The sequence below is a fragment of the Mesoplodon bidens genome (assembly GCF_964165515.1).
Source record: "Mesoplodon bidens genome assembly, chromosome: X".
In the NCBI taxonomy this organism is placed as follows: domain Eukaryota; kingdom Metazoa; phylum Chordata; class Mammalia; order Artiodactyla; family Ziphiidae; genus Mesoplodon; species Mesoplodon bidens.
Genome location: NC_138163.1, coordinates 128,188,066 through 128,214,832, shown reverse-complemented (window position 1 = coordinate 128,214,832; position 26,767 = coordinate 128,188,066). Strand labels below are relative to the sequence as shown.

At 40.5% G+C, this 26,767-nt stretch overlaps 1 protein-coding gene across 1 annotated transcript in view; it reads right to left on the bottom strand.

Moving 5' to 3' along the window:
• Nucleotides 1-712: 712 nt before the first annotated feature.
• Nucleotides 713-26,767, bottom strand: part of PIR (pirin) — a 103,867-nt gene continuing 77,812 nt past the window's right edge. Inside the window, 3 exon segments of the mRNA XM_081221947.1 lie at nucleotides 713-1,030; nucleotides 10,286-10,341; nucleotides 17,970-18,057. Of these exon segments, the coding sequence (XP_081078073.1) occupies nucleotides 918-1,030; nucleotides 10,286-10,341; nucleotides 17,970-18,057 (257 nt within the window). The 3' untranslated portion in view covers nucleotides 713-917.

The window sequence follows — 26,767 nt, the reverse complement described above, 5'->3', positions numbered from 1 at the left end:
GTTCACAGGGAAAAACAAATAATCAGTTGTGATCAAAATCAATTAGTCAAGGTACATTTCTGCACAATCTTATGGGGGGGGGGAGAGAAATGAAAAAAAGTTTAAATGTTCGTACGCTCCAAAAATAATCAGGAAGTGGATATGTCTTCTACTTGAAATGAGAAAGCCTCTAAATCCATTTCATTTTCAGCAAATTAAAAAAAAAAAAATCCCCCCCCCCATGCCCCAGGTTCGAGTTGTTTTAGAAGGAGGTGGTTTGGCCACCAATGTTTGCAGCTACAGAAGGCTGGGACCCAGTTGTGGATTCAAACTTTTTTCACAACCCTCATGGAAGCTTGCAGGAGCATGTGTCTTAAATCTGACACAGATTTTGGCAGAAAAAGCAGGGAAGTCTTGGCCGTAATCCTGTCGTGTCCCTACCAATAGCAGGGCAGTTTTGAAAACTGACTGAAACGCTCAGAACTGCTGTTACTTTACCCACACAGATAACCTGTAACATGAAACCCCAGCACATAGGCATCGAAATTGCGTTGCTCAGAAAGAGACCTCAGATGCTCACGCACCTCCATCAGTGACACACAGAAAGTAATCAAATGTGCTTTAAAAAACACACAGGCACAAAGATGACAAAATATCCACATGCCTGTGAAAGGAAAACATACACCAAATAATTTTTTTAACAGAAGTAACTTAGATTGATGAAGAACACTGATTTTTAAAGAAGCAACAATTAGGTTTATTTGCTTGGGCCAGGAAATTTCTCACAGACATTGCTATAGAAAACATGTCATCACTTGAGTGTGGAATTCTTTAGAAGCACTGGCGAAGTCAGCTTTGGAAATTGGATGCATTGAAGGGGTGGATGCCACAAAGGGCAAAATTCTAGAAGGCAGCCAGACCTGCCCTTGTGCTTGTCACTAGTTTCCAATCTTTGATTTCCAGGTTTTGGCTCTTTCAAAGCCGTTTTTCGCATTTCTGAAATCAAGAATGGCCTGAGAAATCTCTTCATCTGTGTTCATCACAAATGGACCTAGAGTAGAAAGAGACATTCAGAAAGTTCTGGGTGACGAGAATATTTTCTTCTACCACGAAAATGCTATGTATTTCTGTAGTTCTTAATTTCAGACAAACTCGGGCATATCTGAACAGCAGAAGGTTATTTTTGCAGCATCCAATCTCCGAGGACTGTAATACAAGTTTCTTGACTACGATTGTGTATGATTATAAAGACCAAACTTCAGATAAACAAATGCAATTATATCTCACTCATCCATTGCAGGCTGTCATCAGCAATGGCAATCTCTTTATTCAAAACATTCTTAGGTTTGGTTCTATTACAACCATTTTTGTAGCTGTTAGTTCTTTTTATCTTTATTTTTTATTGAGGTATAAATGACTTACAACATTGTATTAGTTTCAGGTGAACAATATGATTCAATATTTGTACATATTGGGGAATGATTGTCACAATAGGTCTAGTTAACATCTGTCACTATACATAGTTACAGAAGTTTTTTTTCTTGTGATGAGAACTTTTAAGATTTACCGTAGTTGTCAGTTGCACTAGCATTGGCTGATGTCAAGAATTTAACTGATCTGATTTTTAAAATTGGCAAATCTTGTCACAGTGTTGGTATCTCCACAGTATATGAGGCTGTGTCCTTGCATGAGGGGTCTAAGTCATTTTTGACAATTAGTAGCATCTCACTGACAATAAAAAGGAGATTATAAAAATTTCAAGTCAAGAAAGCATCACATTTTGGATTCTCTAGGGGTCAGTGCACTTTTTCTGTAAAGGACCAGACAGTATATATTTCAGATTTTGTGGGTCAAACGGTGTCTGTCTCAACTACTCAACTCTTCTACTGAAGCACAAAGCAGCCACAGACAATATAGAAGTGACTAGGGATGGCTGTGTTCCAATAAAACTTCATTTACAAAGACATGAAGCGGACAGATTTGGCCCATGGTCACAGTTTGTCTAATTCCTAGGTCTGAACTTGGCTTTTGCTAAAAGTGTAGAAGTCCTCCCCTAATCGACCAGGAGGCAAAATGTCTGTCTCTTCCCTCTCTTCACATACTGTAGGAGCATCCACCTGTTGGATAAACGAGGCCAGCTCTTACATGGCATTGGCAGTGTCTTGAAAGTGGTTGACAGATTTGTCCATTCGGTCAGTATATTTCTTCCCCCAGTCTTCAGAGGTGCCGTCAGGAACCTTTTACGAAGTGCTTCCTCTAAGAGGCTTTCTCTGAGAGACCCGGATTAAAATATAACTTAAAACTTGGAATAAGACAGGCAAACTTCTTAACTACTGTTGGCGTATCAGCACAGATTCGGCACCCACTTTAGTGCTTGAGAAGGAAGATCCAGGATCACATGCTTTGATGATGCTGAGGCCTTTTGGGAGATTGCAGGGAATAGGATGGCAACAGAAAGGGAAAACAGGTAGCAGGTGGGTAAATTCATTCATTCACTCAATGACCTATCTATCCAGGATTTATTGCGTGCTTATCGAATGACGAACATGGTGCTAGGAGCTAGAGACATAAAGCTGAAAGACAAATTAATGACAGATTCCCTCGCCTCAAGGACCTCAAATCTATAACACAAACAGATACGAAAACAAATTATTACAAAACACTGTGATACACAGAACGATAAAAGTATGGAAAATGCAAAGAATCAGCACAGAAGGGGAGAAGGAGGTGGTGTCTGCACAGGCAGACGTGGCAGAACGGCATTTTCGGGACTGGCCTGCAGGAGGACGTGAGGGTGCAGAAAAGGAGGAGGGTGGAGTCTGATATGTAGCAAGGGGCCTGAGCCCTCTGGGTTTTGGACGCCATCTACGGGAAGAAGTTTGGACATAATTCTGCGGGTGGTCTGGAATCACTGAAGGGTTAAGGACAGGACAATGTGATCTGATCTGCAGTTGTTAGAAGAAGACTTCGGCATCAGGGTAGAGAAAATGTCTGGCCTGGGAGGCTGAGTTTAAGGGTAACTGAGACACAAGACACAGAAAGCTGTGGGTAGAGCAAGGAACTCAGTCCTGGATATTCTGACATGAAGGCGCTGGAGACAATCAGATAGCTGCCTGGCAGAGGTGCTCGGTACATTGTTGGAAATAGGGGTCTGGGGCTCACAAGAGAAATTTCACCTGGAGATGGAGATGTGGACTGTACTAGGTAGGAAACAATGAGAGAGCCCTCATATGCAAAAGAAATCATAAATCCAAGAGGGCATCCTGGAAAAGCCACCTTTTTAAAGGACGCAGAGGGGAAAGGGAGATGGAACAGAGAAAATGAGAGCAGGTACTGGGCCAAGGACTGACTTCCTGCACATCATAATTTTGCTATAGATGAGACTTGCGGAGCACCTCTCCCCTCCCTCAATTACTTTTCTGTACAAACAGTACACTTCCGGGCTTCCATCTTGACACCTCTCTGGGGTATTTTGCTGTGATTCTCAAATCATAATGTGCACATAAATCACGTGGGAATCTTATTAAAATGCATATTCTGAGTCAGGAGGTCTGGAGTGGGGTCTGAAACTCTGCATTTCTAACTATCTCTCAGTGATGCCAATGCTGCTGGTCCATGGACCACTTTGAGAAACAAGGGAAGCGTTGGAAGTGTGAGCCGTCTAAAGTCAAGGTGAGGAAGCTCATCTCCTCAAATCCTCAAGAAGAAGAAAACTGAAACCAGAAAGTGTATGTTTTTGTTTTTCTTCTGTTCTTTTTTTTGGGGGGGGCGTAATATATAACTAAATTAATTTATTTTTTTTGAAATTGAGGTATAACTGACATACAGCATTATATTAGTCTCCGGTGTACAACATAATGATTTCCTATTTGTATATATTGGGAAAAGATCACCACAATAAGTCTAGTTAACATCTGTCACCATACACAGTTATAGAATTTGTTTTCTTGTGATGAGAACTTTTAAGATCTATTCTCTTAGCAACTTTCAAATATGCAGTACAGTGTCATTGACTATCATCACCATGCTGTACATTACTTCCCCCAGAAAGCATGTTTCTTAATTAACAAGAAAATTATTTGCTAGTTATCAATAATCCCACAAATCCTCTTTTAAACTACACTGTTCATCCCTTCTCTAATTAAAGCTTTGAACTCCCTCCCTCTCCTGTAATAAAAATGGTGTGAGTTGAATCTCTCATTGTGTAGAAACTTCCTATAGTGGAAAGAGCACAAGACAAGGGTTTAGGAGACTAGGGTTCAAATCCCAGCTCCACCACCACCAATTACTTCCCAGCAGAGAAGCCACAGGGCAGAGCAAGGGGCAACCGGGCATGGTGAGAGGCGAAAGGGCAGGGTGGTTAGAAACCAGACAGCCTGAGTGTGAATCCAGCTATGTGTCCAACGAACCTCTGCACCTCCGCTTCTTCATCCATAAAGTGGGGATGAGAGTACCTACCTTGTCAGGTTGTTTTTAAGCTTAAATGAATTAATATTTGGAAAGCACTCTGACCAATCCTAGTAGACAGTAAATGCTACCAAGGTATCTGTTATGTAAATAAGTGCAACATCTGGATTCCGTTTTCCTCAACAACTAGTACTGGTTCCCAAATAGTCGAGAGATGGCTGTGGTGGCCTTCAAACATGCACAGGTAAAAGAAAAACTTAAACGTCTGGGTTCGAAAGAGTTAGCAAAATAAAATAAAAAAATAAAACAAACAAGCAGAATGCTTTGCCTCTCATTAGCTGAGGTTTCAGGGGCCATCGCCATGTTGTCTGGTTAATCCGAATTTGTGTGTGCTGGCACACGCAGTGTCCCCGAGTTGCAAGCCTCTGGGAGAAGATTCACAGGGGATGAATGTCGCCCATTGTAGCTGGAGTCTTGGTTTTCATCACTGAGGCAGAGGACATCGCTTAACTGAAAAGGTTTCCATCCCACACATCTTTTTCCCACCTAAATTCTAGCTGCTATTAATAAAGATGATGACCCTACTCAATCTGTCTGGAGGCTTCTTCCAGAAGAACAAACTATTTCAGGGCTGTTCAACCAAAAGAAAATGAGAACTATGAACCTTTGGAGTGGAAATCAGAAGTCTGCAAAATGGAGTCAAATGCTATGGGCTAGGTGGAGTATAATTTAATGCTTTTCCCTTAAGCTACTAATAAAACAAAAAAGACTATTTTAAAAATAATCAGTGCTCTATAGACCAGATAGATCTAATTGATATTTACAGAACATTCCACCCAAAAGTGGCAGAATACACTTTCTTCTCAAGTGCACATGGAGCATTCTCCAGGATAGATCACATCTTGGGTCACAAATCAAGCCTCAGAAAATTTAAGAGAACTGAAATCGTATCAAGTATGTTTTCTGACCACAACGCTATGAGAATGGAAATCAACTACAGGAAAAAAAAAAACTATAAAAAACACAAATACATGGAGGCTAAACAGTGTGCTACTGAATAACCAAGGGATCACTGAAGAAATCAAAGAAGAAATTAAAAGATACATAGAAACAAATGAAAACAAAAACACTACGACCCAAAACCTATGGGACACAGCAAAAGCAGTTCTAAGAGGTAAGTTTATAGCAATACAATCTCACCTCAAGAAACAAGAAAAATCTCAAATAAACAACCTAACCCTACACTTAAAACAACTAGAGGAGGAAGAACATATGTATATGTATAGCTGATGCACTTTGTTATAAAGCAGAAACTAACACACCACTGTAAAGCAACTATACTCCAATAAAGATGTTAAATAATTAAATAAATAAATAAAAAGATCCAACGAAAAAAAAAAGAACAAAGAAAACCCAAACTCAGTAGAAGGAAATAAATCATAAAGATCAAGCAGAAAAAAATGAAATAGGAATGAAGAAAATAATAGCAAAGATCAATAAGATTAAAGCTGGTTCTTTGAGAAGATAAACAAGATTGATAAACCAATAGCCAGACTCATCAAGAAAAAAAGGAAGAGGACACAAATCAATAAAATTAGAAATGAAAAAGGAGAAATCACAACTGACACTGCAGAAATACAAAGGATTATAAGAGACTACTACAACTATATGCCAATAAAATGGACAACCACGAAGAAATGGACGAATTCTTGGAAAGGTACAACTTTCCAAGACTGAACCAGGAAGAATTAGAAAATATAAACAGACCTATCACAAGTAATGATATTGAAACCATAATTAAAAATCTTCCAACAAACAAAAGCCCAGGACCAGATGGCTTCACAGGCAAATTCTATCAAACATTTACAGAAGAGCTAACACCAATCCTTCTCAAACTCTTCCAAAAAATTGCAGAGGGAGGAACACTCCCAAATTCATTCTATGAAGCCACTGTCACCCTGATACCAAAACCAGAAAAAGATATCACAAAAAAAGAAAATTATAGACCAATATCACTGATGAACATAGATGCAAAAATCCTGAACAAAATACTAGCAAACAGAATCCAACAACACATTAAAAGGAGCATACACCATGATCAAGTGGAATTTATCCCAGGGATGCAAGGATTCTTCAATATATGCAAATCAATCAATGTGATACAAAACATCAACAAATTAAGGAATAAAAACCATATGATCCTCTCAATAGATGCAGAAAAAGCTTTTGACAAAATTCAACACACATTTATGATAAAAAAAAAAACTCTCCATAAAATGGGCATAGAGGGAACCTACCTCAATATAATAAAGGTCATATATGACAAACCCACAGCAAGCATCATACTCAATTGGTGAAAAACTGAAAGCATTTCCACTAGGATCAGGAACAAGACAAGGATGCCCACTCTCGCTACTATTATTCAACATAGTTTTGGAAGTCCAGCCACAGCAATCAGAGAAGAAAAGGAATCCAAATTGGAAAAGAAGAAGTAAAATTGTCATTGTTTGCAGATGACATGATACTCTACATAGAAAATCCTAAAGATGCCACCAGAAAACTATTAAAACTAATCAATGAATTTGGTAAGGTTGCACATTACAAAATTAATGCACAGAAATCGCTGGCATTCCTATACACCAACAATGAAAAAACAGAAAGAGAAGTTAAGGAAACACTCCCATTTACCACTGCAACAAAAAGAATAAAATACGTAAGAATAAACCTGCCTAAGGAGGCGAAAGACTTGTACTCAGAAAACTATAAAACACTGATGAAAGAAATCAAAGATGACATAAACAGATGGAGAAATATACCATGTTCTTGGATTGGAAGAATCAATATTGTGAAAATAACTATACTACCCAAAGCAATCTACAGATTCAATGCAATCCTTATGAAACTACCAATGGCATTCTTCACAGAATTAGAACAAAAAAATCTTACAATTTGTATGGAAACACAAAAGACCCCAAATAGCCAAAGCAATCTTGAGAAAGAAAAACGGAGCTGGAGGAATCAGGCTCCCCGACTTCAAACTACACCACAAAGGTACAGTAATCAAGACAGTATGGTACTGGCACAAAAACAAGACATATAGATCAGTGGTACAGGATAGAATGCCCAGAGATAAACCCATGCACATATGGTCACCTAATTTACGACAAAGGAGGCAAGAACATACAATGGAGAAAAGACAGCGTCTTCAATAAGTGGTGCTGGGAAAACTGGACAGCTACATGTAAAAGAATGAAATTAGAACACTACCTAACACCATACACAAAAATAAACTCCAAATGGATTAGAGACGTGGATATAAGACCAGACACTATAAATCTTTTAGAGGAAAACCTAGGAAAACCACTCTTTGACATAAACCATAGCAAGATCTTTTTTGACCCACCTCCTGGAATAACAGAAGTAAAAACAAAAATAAACAAATGGGACTTAATTAAACTTAAAAGCTTTTGCACAGCAAAGGGAACCATAAACAAGACAAAAAGACAACCCTCAGAATGGGAGAAAATATTTGCAAATGAAACAACAAAGGATTAATCTCCAAAATGTACAAACAGCTCATGGAGCTCAATATCAAAAAAACAAGCAATCCAGTTAAAAAATGGGCGGAAGATCTCAATAGACATTTCACCAAGGAAGACATACACATGGCCAAGAGGCACATGAAAAGATGCTCAGCACCACTAATTATTAGAGAAATGCAAATCAAAACTACAATGAGGTATCACCTCACACCGGACAGAATGGCCATTATCAAAAAAACTACAAACAATAAATGCTGGAAAGGCTGTGGAGAAAAGGGAACCCTCTTGCACTGTTGGTGGGAGTGTAAATTGATACAACCACTATGGAAAACAGTATGGAGGTTCCTTAAAAAACTACAAATAGAACTACCATACAACCCAGCAATCCCACTACTGGGCATATACCCTGAGAAAACCATAATTCAAAAAGAGTCATGTACCACAATGTTCATTGCAGCTCTATTTACAATAGCCCGGAGATGGAAACAACCTAAGTGTCCATCATCAGATGAATGGATAAAGAAGATGTGGCACATATATACAATGGAATATTACTCAGCCATAAAAAGAAATGAAATTGAGTTATTTGTAGTGAGGTGGATGGACCTAGAGTCTGTCATACAGAGTGAAGTAAGTCAGAAAGAGAAAAACAAATACCATATGCTAACGCAGATATATGGAATCAAAAAAAAGAGAGAAATGGTACTGACGAACCTAGTTGCAGGGCAGGAATAAAGATGGAGACATAGAGAATGGACTTGAGGACACAGGTGGGAGGGTGAAGCTGGGGAGAAGTGAGAGCAGCATCGACATATATACACGACGGAATGTAAAATGGTTGGTTGGAAGCAGCAGCGTAGCACAGGGAGATTGGATCAGTGCTTTGTGATGACCTAGAGGGGAGGGACAGGGAGGGTGGGAGGGAGACGCAAGAGGGAGGAGATATGGGGACATGTGTATGCATATGGCTGATTTGCTTTGTTGTGCAACAGAAACTAATACGGTATTGTGAAGCAATTATACTCCAATAAAGTTCTATTAAAAATAATAAATAAATAAAATAAAAATAATCAGTGTTATTTAAATTTATGATCAGCCAGGGTTTTTTTTTCTGAAATCACTGTGCATACGTATAGGCAAGGCAAGGTACTGTAATGGGATTTTAATGCATGTTAAATTTAATAATCAGATTAAGCTGACATACACTATGTTTTGTAGCATTTATCTAAGCAATAGGTTGGATTCTGGGTGCTTTTAGACGTTCCCCATTCAATCAAACAACAGTATTTTGAGGAAGTCAAGACAAAGAATTGAAGTGACTATTATGAGTCCTTATTCCAGGATTTTCTGCCTCCAAGTACAGTTATCTCTATTTGTTTTGTTTTTATTGACATATAGTTGATTTACAATGCTGTGTTAATTTGTGCTGTACAGCAAAGTGATTCAGTTATACATATATATACACATACACACATGTATATTCTTTTCCATTATGGTCTATTATAGAATATTGAATATAGTTCACTGTGCTATACAGTAAGACCTTGCTGTTTACCTGTTTTATATCTTTGGGTTTTTTTCTTTTATCTTTTTTTGGCTGTGCCATGAAGCTTCTGGGATCTTAGTTCCCCGACCAGGGATTGAACTCGAGGCCACGACAGTGAAAGTGCCGAGTCCTAACCACTGGACCACCAGGGAAGTCCCTCTATTTGTTTTTTAAAATAAACTAAGAGTGACTCAAATATTTTAGAAACTTCCAAAGAAATATTCCTAACAGGTCGCCATTTTTCACTAAAAATACAATAGACTACAAGGACAGTATTGAAATCACTGTTATTTATGGGAATTCCCTGGCAGTCCAGTGGTTAGGACTCGGTGCTTTCACTGCCATGGGCCCGGGTTCAATTTCTGGGAACTAAGATCCTGCAAGTAGTGCAGCGCGGTCAAAAAAAAAAAAAAAAAAGAAAAGAAAGAAATAAATCACTGTTATTTTTGGTAAAGATAAAAATGATATTCAAGTCCCCAGTAGACCACAAAATCTTTTTTTTTAAGTTGAAATTCCCTATGACACTATGTAAACAACACTATTTTTGTTTTCCCCACAGTTCAAACTTCAATATCCTACATGTGGTAGATACTCAAGAAATGTTTCCTTAAAGGAAAGAGAATGAATGTAGAAATGAAAACCATGTATATATTTTCCTTTCACAATGGAGAAATGAAACAAAATCCTCAACTTTGTAGATGGAGAGAGGACAAAAATCCAGCTTTCTTCCCGGTGACCCTATATATGTACACTACTTTCAAAGAAAAGGAAAACCAACCAAAGAAACTGCCATCATTTGGGGCTTACTTACCATGTTGGACAACTGGTTCTCTTAATGGCTCCCCAGCAATCAGGACGAAGTGGTTTCTCAAGTCAAGAAAGAGACCATCAAACAATAAACAGCCTTATTTTTGAATGTCTGATTAGGAATGATTTGAAGTTGACATTCAGGCCAAAGGGATGATGCCCCTAATTCTAAAGATAAATTCCAGAAATATTTTCTGTGCAACGCGTGATATGGAAATGCTTATTCTTTAAGATGTTTGGTAGCAATCAGACCTCAAGAGTATGTCCTGAACACCAAAATAATAACCTTCTCTAATAAAGAAGGAGAATTTAAATTAAGATTTTTCTTTAACTAGAAACATCTTTATGACAAACTATGTAATTGACTTGGCCTATAATAGAGCTTATAATTTCCTGCTAAAAATTTAATTTTTAGAAGTGAAGATTATTTATGCAAATCCAAAAGTAACATTTTATTACTTTTGACATTTATTACTATTAATGTAAAATATGCCTCAGAAATGTTGCACTAAATGGAACCTTACAAAAACATCCCCGGAGGCTTCCGTGGTGGCACAGTGGTAAAAAATCTGCCTGCCAATGCAGGGGACACGGGTTCAAGCCCTGGTCCGGGAAGATCCCACATGCCGCGGAGCAACTAAGCCCGTGTGCCACAACTACTGAGCCTGCACTCTAGAGCCCACGTGCCACAACTACTGAAGTCCACGTGCCACAACTACTGAAGTCCACGTGCCTAGTGCCCGTGCTCTGAGAAGCCACCGCAATGAGAAGCCTGCGGACTGCAACAAAGAGTAGCCCCCGCTCGCTGCAACTAGAGAAACCCTGCGCGCAGCAATGAAGACCCAATGCAGCCAAAACTAAACAAATAAATAAATAAATTTATTAAAAAAAAAATCCCCGAGATACCTGCTCAGGCAAATTTCTCTCCAAAAGGGTCCTATTGTGTTAAAGTCTCTAAAAGTTTTTGTTTAGAATTAAGACTAGGTTTTTTTCCCTGAAACTGAAAAAAAATATTAATTATTAAATCCAGTGCTAGTGTGGATGCAGGGAAAGATACACTTTTCTATACGTCATTTGGGAGATTTTAAGTCAGTACTGTAATCCTTCTAGAGAGCACTTTGACAATATGACTTCAAGCCCTCCTATCGCTGATGTCCTCTGACCCAGTAATGCCAGAGAAACCAGCAGAAGAACCTCCCATCACACTTGTGATAATATAAATGTGATAATATATTATATGCTCCTACTCATACAAAGCTCTTTAATTAGAAATAATTATAATGTTACTAGTACCAGCAGATTTATCACTGGATTCAATTAACATGAAGCATATGAAGAACAAAGTCTTTAATCTTCCATGTAGTTAGAAATATTTGTATCTTACAGAACCGACATTTATTTCTCCTTCTGCCTCTAACTTTAAAAAATTAAAAGGGAATTTCGGGTCGAATGGTTTCTGCGAAAGTCTTAATTTACTGCCTACAGTCCCAGGGCTCTGCATTTAGTACATCCACCCAGTGGATGCTTTAATCATTTCTTCATGTTTAAAAAACATCTGTTTAACCATTCCCAGGCCTGTATTTATTTACACATCACCTTATATATCCATAACCCAATTTGCTGTCAAAATATGCCAATGTGAACTCAGCTGAAAATCAAAGAGTAAGCTAAAAAGGCTTCTACTGATTCAAATTTTAAAAACAGATGTCATAAACCCCATGTACTGAAGTTTATAGTCTTTTAACCTTAGTACAGACCCTCACTCAATCTTCACTTACTCTCACATTATACACAACGTTAATAATTAAGCTTTGCGGTTATCAGATCCATGAGATTCAAAGCTAGAAGACAGGGAAGCACTACTATACAGCAATACAAGGAAATGGACAGCTTAATATCAATTATGGAAATTAAAGCACACACCAAGAAAACTATGAAAAACAGGCACAGAAGCTTAAAACTTAGTCTAGGACCACTTACTGTAGTAGCCAGCAGGCCCTAAAGACATCGTCACACTTTATAGCTCAGGACAGTAAATATACATGCTGATGACCCAGTGTTATGAATAAGTTAAATTGTGCATACTACTATGCAATAGCCCAATAGTCCCCAAGAAGGGGGAAGGTTTCTACCTAAGGGCTTTGAAGGGGTGGAATTTCAGTGCAAATCAAATGACATATTCAAGAAAAGTATCTTAGAAAAATAGTTCTGATCGCTGGTGTTACATTAATTTAATCTGAGGGAAGACATCACTAAAAAGTGTTTCGAGGTGTTTGGTTTTGGAGGGGATACACACTTGAGTTCTAGGGTCAGGAGGCAGAGGAGAAAGGGTCGGGGGTCACGAGAGAAGGGGAAAGGAAAGGCCTACCTCCTGGTGCCACGGGTGTGCGACTCCTCAGAATGTAAGTTTCTTAATTCAGAAGATGCGTCTTTTGTGAGTGACAAACGTGTCCTACAGTTTACACAGTTTGGAATAATTATAGTGTTCAAAATACAAGTTTTGCTCCTTTTGATATTACTCAAATCAAACGATGACTTTCATTTATATGTCAGACAGTAGGATAAAAGGACACTTGCATTTGGTCTGAAATGAAAAATGATTCAACTGCTGGGTGCTCAGTTGTTTGGGAGTTCGGCTTTCCATTTCAGAAAGCTGAAGGTTGGAAGTAAGCCAGAAACAGAAAAACAAATATCGCTTATATGTGGAATCTAGAAAAATGATACAGACGAACTTACTTGCAAAGCAGAAATAGAGACACAGACATAGAGAACATATGGATACCAAGGGGGAAAGGGGGGTGGGATGAATTGGGAGATTGGGATTGACATATATACAGTACTATGTATAAAATTGATAAATAAGAACCTACTGTATAGCAAAGGGAACTCTACTCAGTGCTCTGTAGTAACCTAAATGGGAAAAGAATTTTAAAAAGAGTTGGATATAAGTATATGTATAACTGATTCACTTTGATGTACACCTGAAGGTAACTCAACATTGTAAAGCAACTATACTCCAATAAAAATTTTTTAAAAAGGAAGAAAGCAAGCTGAAGCTTGGTCCAAGCTTCTCTGATTTTTTTTTTACAAAATTAACCTCTGCCTGGCCCCTTCTCCTCTAACCTAAGCCAGATGTTTTGGGTCTTTTTCTTTTTTCTTAAGTGCATCCTTTTCCCTCCCTTAACTAGCCTTCTTTGGTGAAAGCTGATCATCTTCCTGGATATTCAGTAGAGTGCTTTTGTGGCTCCAAGTCCCAAATGCTGCTATCTTGAAAAGTCCTCCTCTATGGCGACCTTGGGTACAGTGTCAAATGATGAAAATCAGGCCAAAGCAAAGAGAAAGAGAGACTTGTTTAAGATCATGAGTCCCTGTGTGGATCTAAGTCAGTGCCCTGTTAGGTTCTGATGAAGAGACCCTCACACAAAGGCAACAGAAGTTCACTTACTGCTTTATGGACAGTCGCCCCAACTGAAACTCATGATCTCTTGGGGCCCAGACCATGTCTTTCACTTTGGCACACCTTCTCAGAGTTCCTAGTTTCCAGTCAGGCCCTTCTGGGTTTACATAATAATTTACTTTTACAAATTGCTCTTTGTTATTCCGTAAATACTGGCAAGACATGTCTTGAGTTCCACTGACACCAACAATAAATGATCGAAGCCCAGATGAAGGCGCTAGGATTTATTTAAGGTGTTGTGTACTCAGAGTTTGTTTGATTAATCAGAAGTACAAAGCTTGAGATGGTAGTGGGACTCTGAGAAGGAAACTAAGGGCATGCTTTTACATCAGGAACATTTAATTATGGTGAAATATTACCTGAAAACATTATCAGAAAGAAACTGAGCTTTAACAGGACTTAACTGCATGTAACTGTTCTTACTAGACTTCACTATTTATACTTCTTAGGCCAATTGAAAGAGAAAACAGTGAACTGTTACCAGTTTTTGAAGATTAATGGTTTATTTTATTATGAATTTTTACACATCAGCAAAAAGTTGTCTCTAGCTTTAAAAGGGTGTTTTAGTTGTCTTTCGATCTTTATTTTAATCAAATATTAATCCGTATTAGTTTAATGAATTCCCCATGAATGGTGCCAGTTAAAGAGTATCCTTATTCTCAAGTATGGTTTTGATGGCAGTCAATGAGGAACTGATTGTCTACCTTGACAAACTACAAGTAAGTTTGCTAATCCATGAGGCCTGAGACTTTCTCAATAGGACACTAGTATAAACATGAGTTTTAAGCTGAGATCAAGTCTTCATATCAAATCCATGTGCTGCTGATCATGGAGCCATCTTGGCAACCAGGGTACCAATTGTGGGCCAAAGCAGCACAGGGAGCTTTAACGCTTGAAACAGAGGTTGTTCCAGGGTGACCATTACAGTCCAGGCTTCAATGTCCAGAGGAGCCCAGGGTTGATCCCCATCTCTAAGAACAATGAAAAAGTTAAGGCCATTCTGAAGGCACATGCTGCGGTTTAGGCTTCCTCTAAGAAGTCAGAGAGTCTGGCTTAAAGACTCTTCAATCTAGCATAAACCAAGCCCCCTGCAGTTGCTACCCACCACGGAAGACTTCAGAATACAGTCACAAAAGATAATCCACACTCTGAGTGAAAAAGGTAGGGGTCCCTGAAGCCTAATATGTGCTGGTCTAAGATGAGTCAAATGCTAAAATGGAGCAGGGAAACCTGGGGAGAGAAAAGATGTGATCTATCAATACATCAACTCTTCCCTGCCCTCCGCACCTGCCCTGGAGGACTGGCCATTCTAGAGGAAACTGCCCAGGCTCCTGAGCCACCAGGAAGACAGGCATGATGGTGAAGACACAGAGTAAGCAGCAGAGAAAGGGCAGGGAGAGCAGTGCCAGAGGGAAGCTGGGAACTATGTATCAACTCCTCATTCCTGTCCACAACTCCATGCACATGGGAATGAGGGAGAACTGGGAAGGCACAGCTTCCTTCTTTAATCCTCAGGGTAAGTCTAGTTCCAAGTGAAGATACCCCTGGCCTGGAGCCCGAGTAAATTAGGGTCCTTTAGGGCTTCTGTAGAAACTCATGTGCCCTAAACCTTGGGGCCTAAGGTATAAATCCTCATTAGGTAACATGTACGTGGCATGACCACCTGTCACATCAGGTGTTTAGATCAGTGACCTTTCCAGCTACCATCACTGGGCACCCACTATGTACCAGACCAGGGATTAGCAAACTTGTCCGTGTAGAGTCAGGGAATAAAGATTTTAGGCTTTGTGGGCCATCCAGTCTCTGTTGCAACCACGTAGCTCTACACTGTGGGGTGAAAGCATCCACAGACAGACGGAAATGAATGGGTGTAGCTGGGGTTCAATAACCCTTTAGAAAAAGTTGAAATCTAGCCTGTTGGGCATAAAGTACTGACCCCCGTGCTAGATGTGGCCTAGACTGTTGACCTACGTAATCTCACACAGTCAATCTGACAGCCCCACGCAGTTAGCGTCATTATTTCAACTCTGCAGAAGAAGAAAATGAACAAAGCTCAGGGGGGTTGAGAACTGTGTCCAAAGTCACGTGGCTAGTGAGTGGTGAAGCCAAGGTTCACACCGTCACAGGCTGCTCCCGTTGTATCTAAGGAGGACTTTCTACTCTTCACAGATGTAAGTGATACGTGCCCATTTAAAGGTTAATGTTTTGGAATAAATTTTTTCACAGAACTCTTTCTAATGTCTTGATGGCTCAGGCTACACTTATACACAGTCAGAATTACAGAAGCGCCCACAACAGAACCGTGCCCCCGGGGCCAAGGAACTGATGGTTTCAGTCACGTCTCTTCCATCCTGCTGCCTCTCTCTTTCTGGACCCCCTCACCACTTCTTCCTGGTGTTCTGCTTCAGCTTCCGAGTCCTTATCAGCTGCAATTTGCCCTCTGCTATAGTATAGGAAGGACTGAGATTGTCAAGTTAAACCAGATAATGTCACAGACTAATCCGCTGTCAGTAGGGTCTAGCCTACATATAGCTTCCATGCCTCTTTCATGCACTGGGTGAAAACAGACAAAATCGCCATTTCTGTAGGTCAGAAGTGGCAGTTCCATACAGTTCGACCTAATTATAGTGAGCACAGACCCTGAGATACGCATTTCCTCTGGGGCTCATGGGGTTTTCCTTTGCCTTACTTCACTGCTCCTGGAGGTGTTGCAGAGGATTAAAGCAGCAGTAGGGGAGCTGTCAGCAAAGTGGGTTAAGATACAATCATTCCTCACATCCACTGCATTCTACCACACCAGGGCCGGAGGGCTGGAAGTCAGTCAGATGGCCTCTCTGCCAGTCACCTGCACGCCAACATAGCTTTCATCCCTACTTCTCAAAATTCATCTTTGCAGGAGCTTCTGCACAACTGTCTCTTCAATTCTCCGTATTAGAATGTCACAAAGTGGCCACATGGGTTTAATAGGCTCACAAGACGGTGAGCGAATAGTCCAAGGGAATAAAGGAAGGAACACAAGGAAGAAACCTGGCAACCTGGATTAAAAAAAGCTCCTTGGACTCCTAAAATATCAGAAACTTTACTTAAAAGGCAAGGACTCAACACAAAAGGACTACGAAATGGATCATATGTCCTCTCAGTTCAACATGGGGCTGACTTTCAGAGGGCTCCATGGGAATATGTGTGTAGATCTATATTTATACCCCTAAAGGGCCGATCCATTTTCACTTATGCTAACGATAAAATCAATCAATTGTATAAAGAAAGAAAAAGTGAGAGACAAGGAAGAGCTGCCTTCAGATTCAAGTTTCTAGGGGTAAACAGTACGGACTTCCAATGATTCCTAAAGATGAGGAATCAGTGTAGATAAAACCTTAAAATAAACCAGTAGAAATAACCGAAGTTAATGAAAGGGGTTGATAAACTTGTGGCATAGTTTCTTTCCCGGAGGAAGAGAAAAAATTTTCCAGGTACACAGGAAATTTCGGCATTTTCCTGGAAACTAGTACAAAGTACAAGTTAAGAAAATTAAAGCAACCTAAGTGTCCATCAACAGGTGAATGGATAAAGAAGATGCAGTACATATATACAATGGAATATTACTCAGTCATAAAGAAGAATGAAAGTTTGCTATTTGCAGCAACATGGATGGACTTGGAGGGCATTATGCTAAGTGAAGTAAGTCAGAGAAAGACAAATACTGTATGATATTACTTATATGTGGAATCTAAAATATACAACAAACTAGTGACAAAAAAGAAGCAGACTCACAGATACAGAGAACAACTAGTGGTTACCAGTGCTGGGGGAGGGACAAGATAGGGGTGAGGGATTAGGAGGTACAAACCACTGGGTGTGAGGTAGGCTCACAGGTATATTATACAACACGGGGAATGGAGCCAATATTTTATAATAACTGTTAATGGAAAGTAACCTTTAAAAATTACATTAGGGCTTCCCTGGTGGCGCAGTGGTTGAGAGTCTGCCTGCTGATGCAGGGGACACGGGTTCGTGCCCCGGTCTGGGAGGACCCTACATGCCGTGGAGCGGCTGGGCCCGTAAGCCATGGCTGCTGAGCCTGTGTGTCTGGAGCCTGTGCTCCGCAACGGGAGAGGCCACAACAGTGAGAGGCCCACGTACCGCAAAAAAAAAAAAAAAAAAAAAAAATTACATTAAAAATTTTAAATGCAAAAAAATTTTTTGAAAAAAGACAATTAAAGATTTTTAATACTTAACCTTGTTCTCCACCTGGACACTGTCACCTTCCCCCAGCACGGCTGTGTGATGAGGTTCTATTTTTTGTTGTGTGTCATCAGGTCCTACAAAAAAGATGACCCACTTAATTTAGTCCTCATGGTAGTACATTTCTCATACGATTACAAACTTAGTTAACTACACGGCACCATAATATGAATTTCAAGTTCAGAAACAACCAACTTAGGAATCTCCTGAAATCTCTTGTTGATGGTATTGGCAATTATTAAAGTCCGAAACTGGCTGCTTTCCAATGTAGAAAAGGACAAGGAAGTGAAACCTGTATTATGTTTCCACTTACACTTTCAATGTCGTGCCTTATAGGTTAATTAATAAGCAAAGTCCTTGGCATTACATGCTAATAAGAGTGTTTCCTTGAGTCAATTATAAACCTCAAAAGATTTAAGCATGCTTAGGAAAATTAGTAAATTCCATCAATAATTCCTTTCAACAAGTATCTATTGAACACCTACAACTAACTGCCCAGCACTGTGAGAAAATGCAAAGAAGTGCAAAGCCGATTCCTCACATACAAATAACTCAAAATCTCACTGAGAGAAACTAAATATATATTCATAAAACAGAGACTAATTCAACTCGAAAACAGGTAAGTTGGAGAGCTAGTGAACAACAGCTGTGGAACTATGTACAAGGCCCTCTGCTAAATGCTGCGGGAGTGGAGAGGTTTCAGGATATATCTATTTCCATCCCTTCTATATTAAGGCTCACAGATAAAACAGGAAAAATAATACGAATGAAATTGTGTGTTAAAGGCAACAAGAAAGGAATAAACAAAGTTCAAAGAGAGAACACGGACTGCAGAGCTCTGCAGGATCAGATAGACAGATAAAAGGCAAAGCTAGGATGAAGGGTGCTGTAGACAAGAGGACAGACTGTGCAAAGGGGAGGGGCTGGCAATGTGCAGGGCATGCCCGGGTGAACCTTCTATCATTGCTGGAACATTCTTCTGGGAGGAATGATGGCAATGCACACTTGCTTCAGGTCAAGGGAAGACATGAAGGCCATGCTTATCCATATAAAATGGAGGGCCTCTGAGGAAAGGGTGTGTGTGGGAAATGGTTAGATCTGTGTCTTGGAGAAATAACTGAAAGAAGAGCACAGAATAAATTGGAGAGGGCAAGACTGAAGTTAGGATGACCTGTTAGGAGTTTATTCTAACAGTCTCAGTGGAAATGAATTCCAGTCTGAACTGGGAGAGTGGACACAGAAAAATAGGAATGGGTTTGAGAGGTGGAGTGGAGAAAGAAAGATTGGGCAACAATGGGAGAGAGAAGAGCCGAAGAACACGATTCTCCCTAGGAGCAGCATCATGCAGCGGCCTGAAGGGCCACAGCAGGCGGCAGGCGGGACGTGGCTGGGCCTTTCAGCTGACTGAAAACCAGACACGTGAACAGACAACAGAGAGAAGACTCCGGGCAGGCTGAGAAGCCCGTAACGATGCCTGCGTGGCATTCTGGACTATAAAAAAAAAAAAAAAGGCATTCACCTGACACGATACAGTTAAAGCTGAATAATCAACATGGAAGCACTTATTTAAGCGAAAGCAGTAGCTTGAGGAATTACCACATAAACATAATTTGTGAATTTTGTAAATACTGACTGGAGTTCAAACATAGTCATATTTTCTAGAGAAGGCCTCCCTTTCACCTCCACTTTGGAGATAACCAACATGAAGCAGCAGGGTTCATTCTGATGCTTGCAAACGTGCAATAGGATTCTAACAGAGAACTTCTTAACCTGGAGTCAATGTGTTCCCAAGGGGTCTATGGATAGAATTCAGAGCAATCATGGACTTGCATGGGAGACAAATGACATCTTTATTTTCACGAACACCTAACTGAAATGTGGCCTTTCTTTCAGTCATGACTATAGCCAGAAAACCACAGCAGTATTAGCTGGACCAATAATTCTGTTTCCAGTAGAAATCACGGATATTTTCGTATCACATTAGCATTGTAAAGATCTCAAAATAAGTTTATGTTGATCACTACTTAACAATTTAAAGTAGACGTGCTTCTGGATCATGTTATTTCAAATGTCATCAGAGAAGCACACATGGAAATGTATCACAGACTTCTTCTTTTAAGCTTTTAATGACACCATTGAATTAAAAAAAAAAACGAAAAACATTGTTCAGAGGTGGGGCCTTGGCAAATGTCAAAAGGGTTCATGGCACAAAAAGCTTAGGAACTTCTGTCTCAGAGGCAGTGGTGTGCTAGTTAATGTTTACCAACTGGCTTTCGGAGACAAGGGGAAAACCAAACCTGATTTGTACTGTGTGCCAATTTCCATGGTTTAAATGCTCCCGCTGTGGCCAATTTCAAGCTACCAAGATGAGGCCAGGGAAGAGGTACACAACCTGCTCCAGCGAGCCCCAGCAAATCACTGAAGGTTTATCCTCCCCCAAGGATTTAGGTTAACAGATGTCACGGCAGTGAATGATAGAACTCCGCTGATTTTCTACTCATGCAAGGATGTGGCCATAAAAAGAGGGGTCTCGGGGCTTCCCTGGTGGTGCAGTGGTTGAGAGTCCGCCTGCCGATGCAGGGGACACGGGTTCGTGCCCCGGTCCGGGAAGATCCCACATGCCGTGGAGCAGCTGGGCCCGTGAGCCATGGCCGCTGAGCCCGCGCGTCCGGAGCCTGTGCTCCGCAACGGGAGAGGCCACAGCAGTGAGAGGCCGTGTACCGCAAAAACAAAAACAAAACAAGAAAAAAAACAACAAAAAAGAGGGGTCTCGGAGTCTAAGAATAATCTCATTTAGATTGGGGTATTATTTTACACTGTGATATAAAGCAGCATTTTATTAAGTATGCTTTACTGAGATTCCCTGGGAGCAATGAACCATGTCTTTATCTTCAATGAATTCATATGTAACACCCATTACCCATGTGGTCTACCCCTGACCCCTAATTTTATCATGTAGGATGTTTTATGATACAGAGACCAAAATGGTTTATAAAGCCCCTTCACTATGTTTTAATGGAGTGAGCTGGCAAGAGACAGCTCTCAAAAATAATGCTGAACTGGGATTTCTCTGCACCTCCTATCAGGGTAGCTTGCTCGACTGCCAGTCATTGGTCTATAAGAAAATCTTAATTTAGAAACAGAGTTCATGTTTCCCTAAGAGCTCTCATTCTAATTTTATACGGAACGCAATTTCCGCTCATTCTACTTGCTGATCTAGGAGAGGAATCACAGTATTGCTTCTGAAGAGGCCATTTGAAATGCTCCACCATAAGGCAAACCTTTTTTATAGACACTGGAAAGTCAGGTTTTTAAGATTAATCATTCTAAGTGTACCTTTAGCTTCTGTATTATTTTGTAAAATGTTTAAAGCAGGATCACAGAAAGCAAAGATTGATTCCATCTTCATGTCATTTCTATGCTGTTTCACCCATCTGGTTATCTCCTGAACCTAAAATAAGTCTCAAAGAAAATATATTTTATTGGTTCTGACTACTTTCAATTATAAATTGAGCCAAATCAGATAATAAATAGTTTCCATTGGGAAGCTTCGCCAAGAATGTTAAATCTAATAGTGCAGTTAAGGAAAATTTAACTGAAAACAATTGAATTGCAAATATTTTTGTTTGCGTAAACAGTCAGAAAAGGGCAAAATACTTTAAAACATTTTAAATTTAGTGCTGCATCTTCAGTGTGTGGTTTACTGCTGTGAAACTTCTCCCCATACACAATATTTCCTTTTTCTTCTTCTCTTTACAAGAACTACTGTCCCATTTACCCTCTGTGCCGTACATTCTGGTACTTCTATCACAGATTTTGATATCGCCAATTTTGTATGTACAGCTGAAGCCTTCTTATCTGATGCAATCCGGATCATTAATTGAAAAAGATTAAGCTGCCTCCAACATTTTACTTTAAATTAAATTGTAAATGTGCATCCATTTGCCAATTTTTAGAAACTGGAGTGAAGCACTGCCTTTCTTTATAAAGCATACCCATAATGTGCCACTGAAATCCTTCTAGATTATCAGTTTCCCCTAATCTTTTACTATCATCTCTGCCATACTAATTCTAAGAGTTTTCTTTAGCAATATACTTTTACAAAGCATTTGACTCTAGTTGCTCTAGAAATACTCTTTTCAAGCTTATTTCATTAATTTAAATATTATTTAATTAAATCGCATAATTGCAATCACTGGTGCAACTGGCATAAACAGATTAGAGAACAATCACACCTGCCTTTAAGTCCACTTCAGCTTGCCAGGGGGAGTAGCAGGGGGCAGGTGGACCAGGGGAGCCGATCATCCTGGGTGTTCAGGCACCTCATTCAATGTATTCCGCATGGAATGAGGTGCACTGCTTAGTCCAATTCATTTTGGGTAAGTGGAGGTCAACTCGGAGGGCTCCTAGTGTGTTTCCCCACCTTTATTGAGATCCAGGGGCTGTGTCCAACTTTTTAATACCCCCCAGAACCAGAAGCAAAGGGCAGAGCACAGTGAGCATGAATAATTACTTATTCAAATAAGTTTGAAACATTTTACTACCCACATAAACCAGTTAGTTGTCATCTCAATAACCACAAATATTTTTAGATTTCTAAATATATTTTCTAAGCCCCAACAGTATATTTGATACTGGTTCTTCTAGGGGACTGGCATCCAAGCTGATAAACTGCCCCAAGCTTCAGGGACACAGGATACAAACTCCTGTAACCTGCTGATCTCTGTGTTGATATGTAATGTCATTTTCATCTCAGCTGCAGGGAAGGGGTTTAGAGCTAATATCCTTGGGATCTACTGGTTTTCTGACCATGTTGTTTTATTTTCTTTTTTTTTTAAATCATATACTGCATAAGATTTCAGCTGGGGGCTGGTCAAAGGACTTGTTGCCTCAGTAAAAGACTGCTGTCAAAGATCTTTCTCCTGCACAATTTTTTTTTTTTTTTTTTTTTTTTTCTTTTTGTGGTATGCGGGCCTCTCACTGTTGTGGCCTCTCCCGTTGCGGAGCACAGGCTCCGGACGCGCAGGCCCAGCGGCCACGGCTCACGGGCCCAGCCGCTCCGCGGCACATGGGATCCTCCCAGACCGGGGCACGAACCCGCATCCCCTGCATCGGCAGGCGGACTCTCAACCACTGCGCCACCAGGGAGGCCCACTCCTGCACAATTTTTAAAGCTACTATTCAACAGTCAGAAGGCTTGAAAAAAAACCACCATGTATCAAAAATTAAGAAGATCCTGGAAAACCATAAAACATCTCAAATAAGTACTCTTAAATAAGGAAGTACTAATTCTATTTGTCTTATTTTAGTTCTGTTAATTCCTTCTCTTCTTCAGGGTGTCGTTAGTGGGCAATTACATGACTTCACTATACTCACCATGAACTTTAAAATATCTAACTTAGACAACTAGTTAATGTCCAGCATTTTCTAACGTTCAAAACTCCACCTGTCCTTACAAAACTAGATCTACTGATGTCCATCTTTTAAGTACTTCCTGCGTCAATTAATATTTTTTTAATTTACTATTTATTTGGCTGCACCGGGTCTTAGCTGTGGCACATGGGATCTTCACTGCCACATGGGGGATCTTCACTGTGGCACGCGGGATCTTTAGTTGTGGCATGCGGGATCTTTTTTTTTTTTAGTTGTGGCATGTGGACTCTTAGTTGCAGCATGTGGGATCTAGTTTGCTGACCAGGAATCGAACCCAGGCCTCCTGCACTGGGAGCGTGGAGTCTTAACCACTGGACCACCAGGGAAGCCCCAATTAATATTTTTAACAGTCATCCTAATCTCCATTTATAGAATCTCCCCAGACTACTTTCTCAAGCCAAATTACAGTCTCTTTATTCCAGCCCCATACATTAAGTACATATTTATAACATCTATTTCAACAGAATAGAGGGACATGACATTTAAGACAATTACTTGCTTATCAGTTCCTGCCATCTGTGGTTGCCTGATGCCATCCTGGTTTTATAAGCAAGATAAAATTGAGGGAATAAAGTCAGAGAGCATTTTTTGGATTCTCTCTATAGATTTATAGGTCAGTACACATTCAATAGCTATTTCTGCTTTGTTGTTTTTTTCTCTGGTGATTTGTTCTTGCCCTTTTGTTTTTCTCATTAATATCTCCATTAGGGGGTGAAGAGGAGGAAGGGAAGGAGATGAAATTCAAATGAGGTCACCTGGCCAGCTATTCGTTGGCTGAAGCAGATTCCCAAGAGGGCAGTTTCGCGAGATAGATTCTCTCCATGGTCCACTTTACCCTGGACAGATGCAAGCTTGCTCCAACACTACAGACCGTGACCCCATTTCCTGCCAGATGTTTTGCACTTGTGGCTCATGGTCATGAGAGGTGACCAGGCCAGTGAATAGGGATGACTCAGGAAAATCCTGCCTCACCTCGAGAAAAACAAGTGGATGTATAAGTCATTCTTACCCCTTGAACCACTGACCTTTTCACTTGTTAAATTCTTGGACTAAAGGTCTGTCAGGAAACAAGGCTGTAACTACTGATTCAAACAGGGTTTGAAGATTATTTGTTAATCTTTCTCCCCTTCAACCTCTACAATGCCATTTAAACTGAAGGGGTTCAGAATGAGACTCCCCAAGATGTGCCACTTTGGCACGCAGATTGTTTTGAGCTGAAGACAGTCAAGGCCCAAAAGACTCAGGAAGAGCTTCCAACCACTCTCTTAACTACCTTAAAGAATTTAGATAAGGGGCCTGGTTCAAAGAGAGAGCTATTACCAGACATAACTTTCATCTGAATGACCTACCTGGCTGGCAGGGCAAACATCTAATTACCAAACATCTGCTCTTCTTATCATCCTGTGAATTACTCTCCTCCCCTTTGAAGCCTCAGGTTCCTATCTCATTCTTTAGCTCAGGATGGCATCTGCCCAACTTGCCCTTGGGTCTCATATTTTACAGGACCTCTGTACCTATGTAATTAAGTTTGTTTTTCTCCTGTTAATCTGTCTTATGTCAATCTAACTCATAGCCCAGCCAAAAAGAACGTAGAACAGTAGAGGAAAATTTTTTCCTTGCCTATAAAACCAAAATCAAATGTGAGCTTTTGTAGAGCCCACAAGCTAAGAAAGGTTTTTATGTTTTCAAATGGCTAAAAAAAATCCCAAGAGTAGTAGTTCAGGACACATGAAAAATATATGAAATTCACATTTCAGTGGCCATACATCAAGTTTTATTGGAACAACCATCCCAATTATTTATGTACCACCTGTGACTGCTTTTGTGCTACAAAGGCAGGAATGAGTCACTGCAACAGAAACTGTATGGCCCGCAGTGATGAAGATGGCTGCTACCTGGCCCTTTACAGAAAACTTGAGCCCCTGTCCTTTCTCATTCTACACATTTCTGGTATCCTTACCACCTCAGAATCCATGTGCTTTATTACTTTCCACTTGTGCAGATTATTTTATTTCTCTTGAAATCCTAAGTCAGGGGTGCTACCTCCATAAAAATGGCTTTTACTCCATTTTAGAAAGTACTATGTGATAACCAAGATTTTCAAGAGATCATAAAAACAAATGACGCTTCATCCCTTCCAGATGGTTAATATAGTTTAATGTGTGTGCCCACAGACTTGTGATACTACTACTAAATTGTTTTCAAACTTTCTCAAATGCTGAAATAAATAAATTTTGCTTCTGAATCATAATTGAAACGCTAATCAATGAAAGAGGAACTAAGCCCATTTCTATGGTATAAAATCAAAATACACGAGCTTGTGGTACCACTATTTTTCAGAAGATTAGTTTCAGGCAATTAAACTGCCCTTCTGGAGAATATAAAGAATGGTTTAAATGGCTTTGGGTGTAGCCTTCAAGCCCTCAGCAGACAGTATCAGTGAGCCAGCTGTCTGGGACTGGGAGTGTGTTGTCCAAGGAAGTAGCCATGCTAGGGCAGCAAGCTCACTGCAGAGGAGGCCACCCTGCAGGTTGGGGTGAAGAGCTCCGACCACAGCGGGCCTCAGAAATGGGGTTCTTGGCCTGTACCCTGGAGCGGTCAGATGCTCGGCTCCACCCCCCTCACCCTATCCACACCACCCATCACTGTCCATGAGGGGCAGGGAAGGGGAGAAGGGAGGCTGGTTCTCCTACTGTAGGTTTTCCCAGAAGCACTGCCTGAGGGGCATATTTGAGTCCAAGGAGTTTATCTGGGAGGCAGTCCCAGGAAACACCAGTCCAGGAATTGGAAAAGTTAGACAGGAAAGGGAAGGCAGACAGTGAAGGATGTGTTATCAAGGACGCTCACATGGGTAGCTTGAACATAACGTCTCCAGGATACTCTAGGAAAAGGCCTCACACACAGGCCTCAGCGTTATCCCACCTGAGGGGCAAGGCAGCTTCCTTAGCACTTTCATCCTGCCCTGACTGGGGCACAGTATCCTTCCCAGGATTCAGAGAAAGCCTCAGGCCAAGAAACACACGTACTACTGGCAGTTGGAAGGTGGTCAGTGGACCCTGACAAACCTACAGCGACCTTTCCTGGCCTCCATGCTGCTTCTGGGAGGATGGGGACAGTGGGAGTAGATACAGCCAGGAGCCAGCCTACTCTACAAGCTCCACTCTCCCACCACTCCTGGCTCTTCTACTGCTGGGTTGGCTAAAGGGTTTAGACTGGAAAAGACAAGTTAGATGGTGTGGTTCCTGTGTTGTCATCGTACAAAGGATATGGGGTGGGGCACAGGGAGTGGAATTGACAAGCCCTTGGTTCTGGTCCCAGGGCTACCAATGCATAATTCTGGCACGTTTAATAACT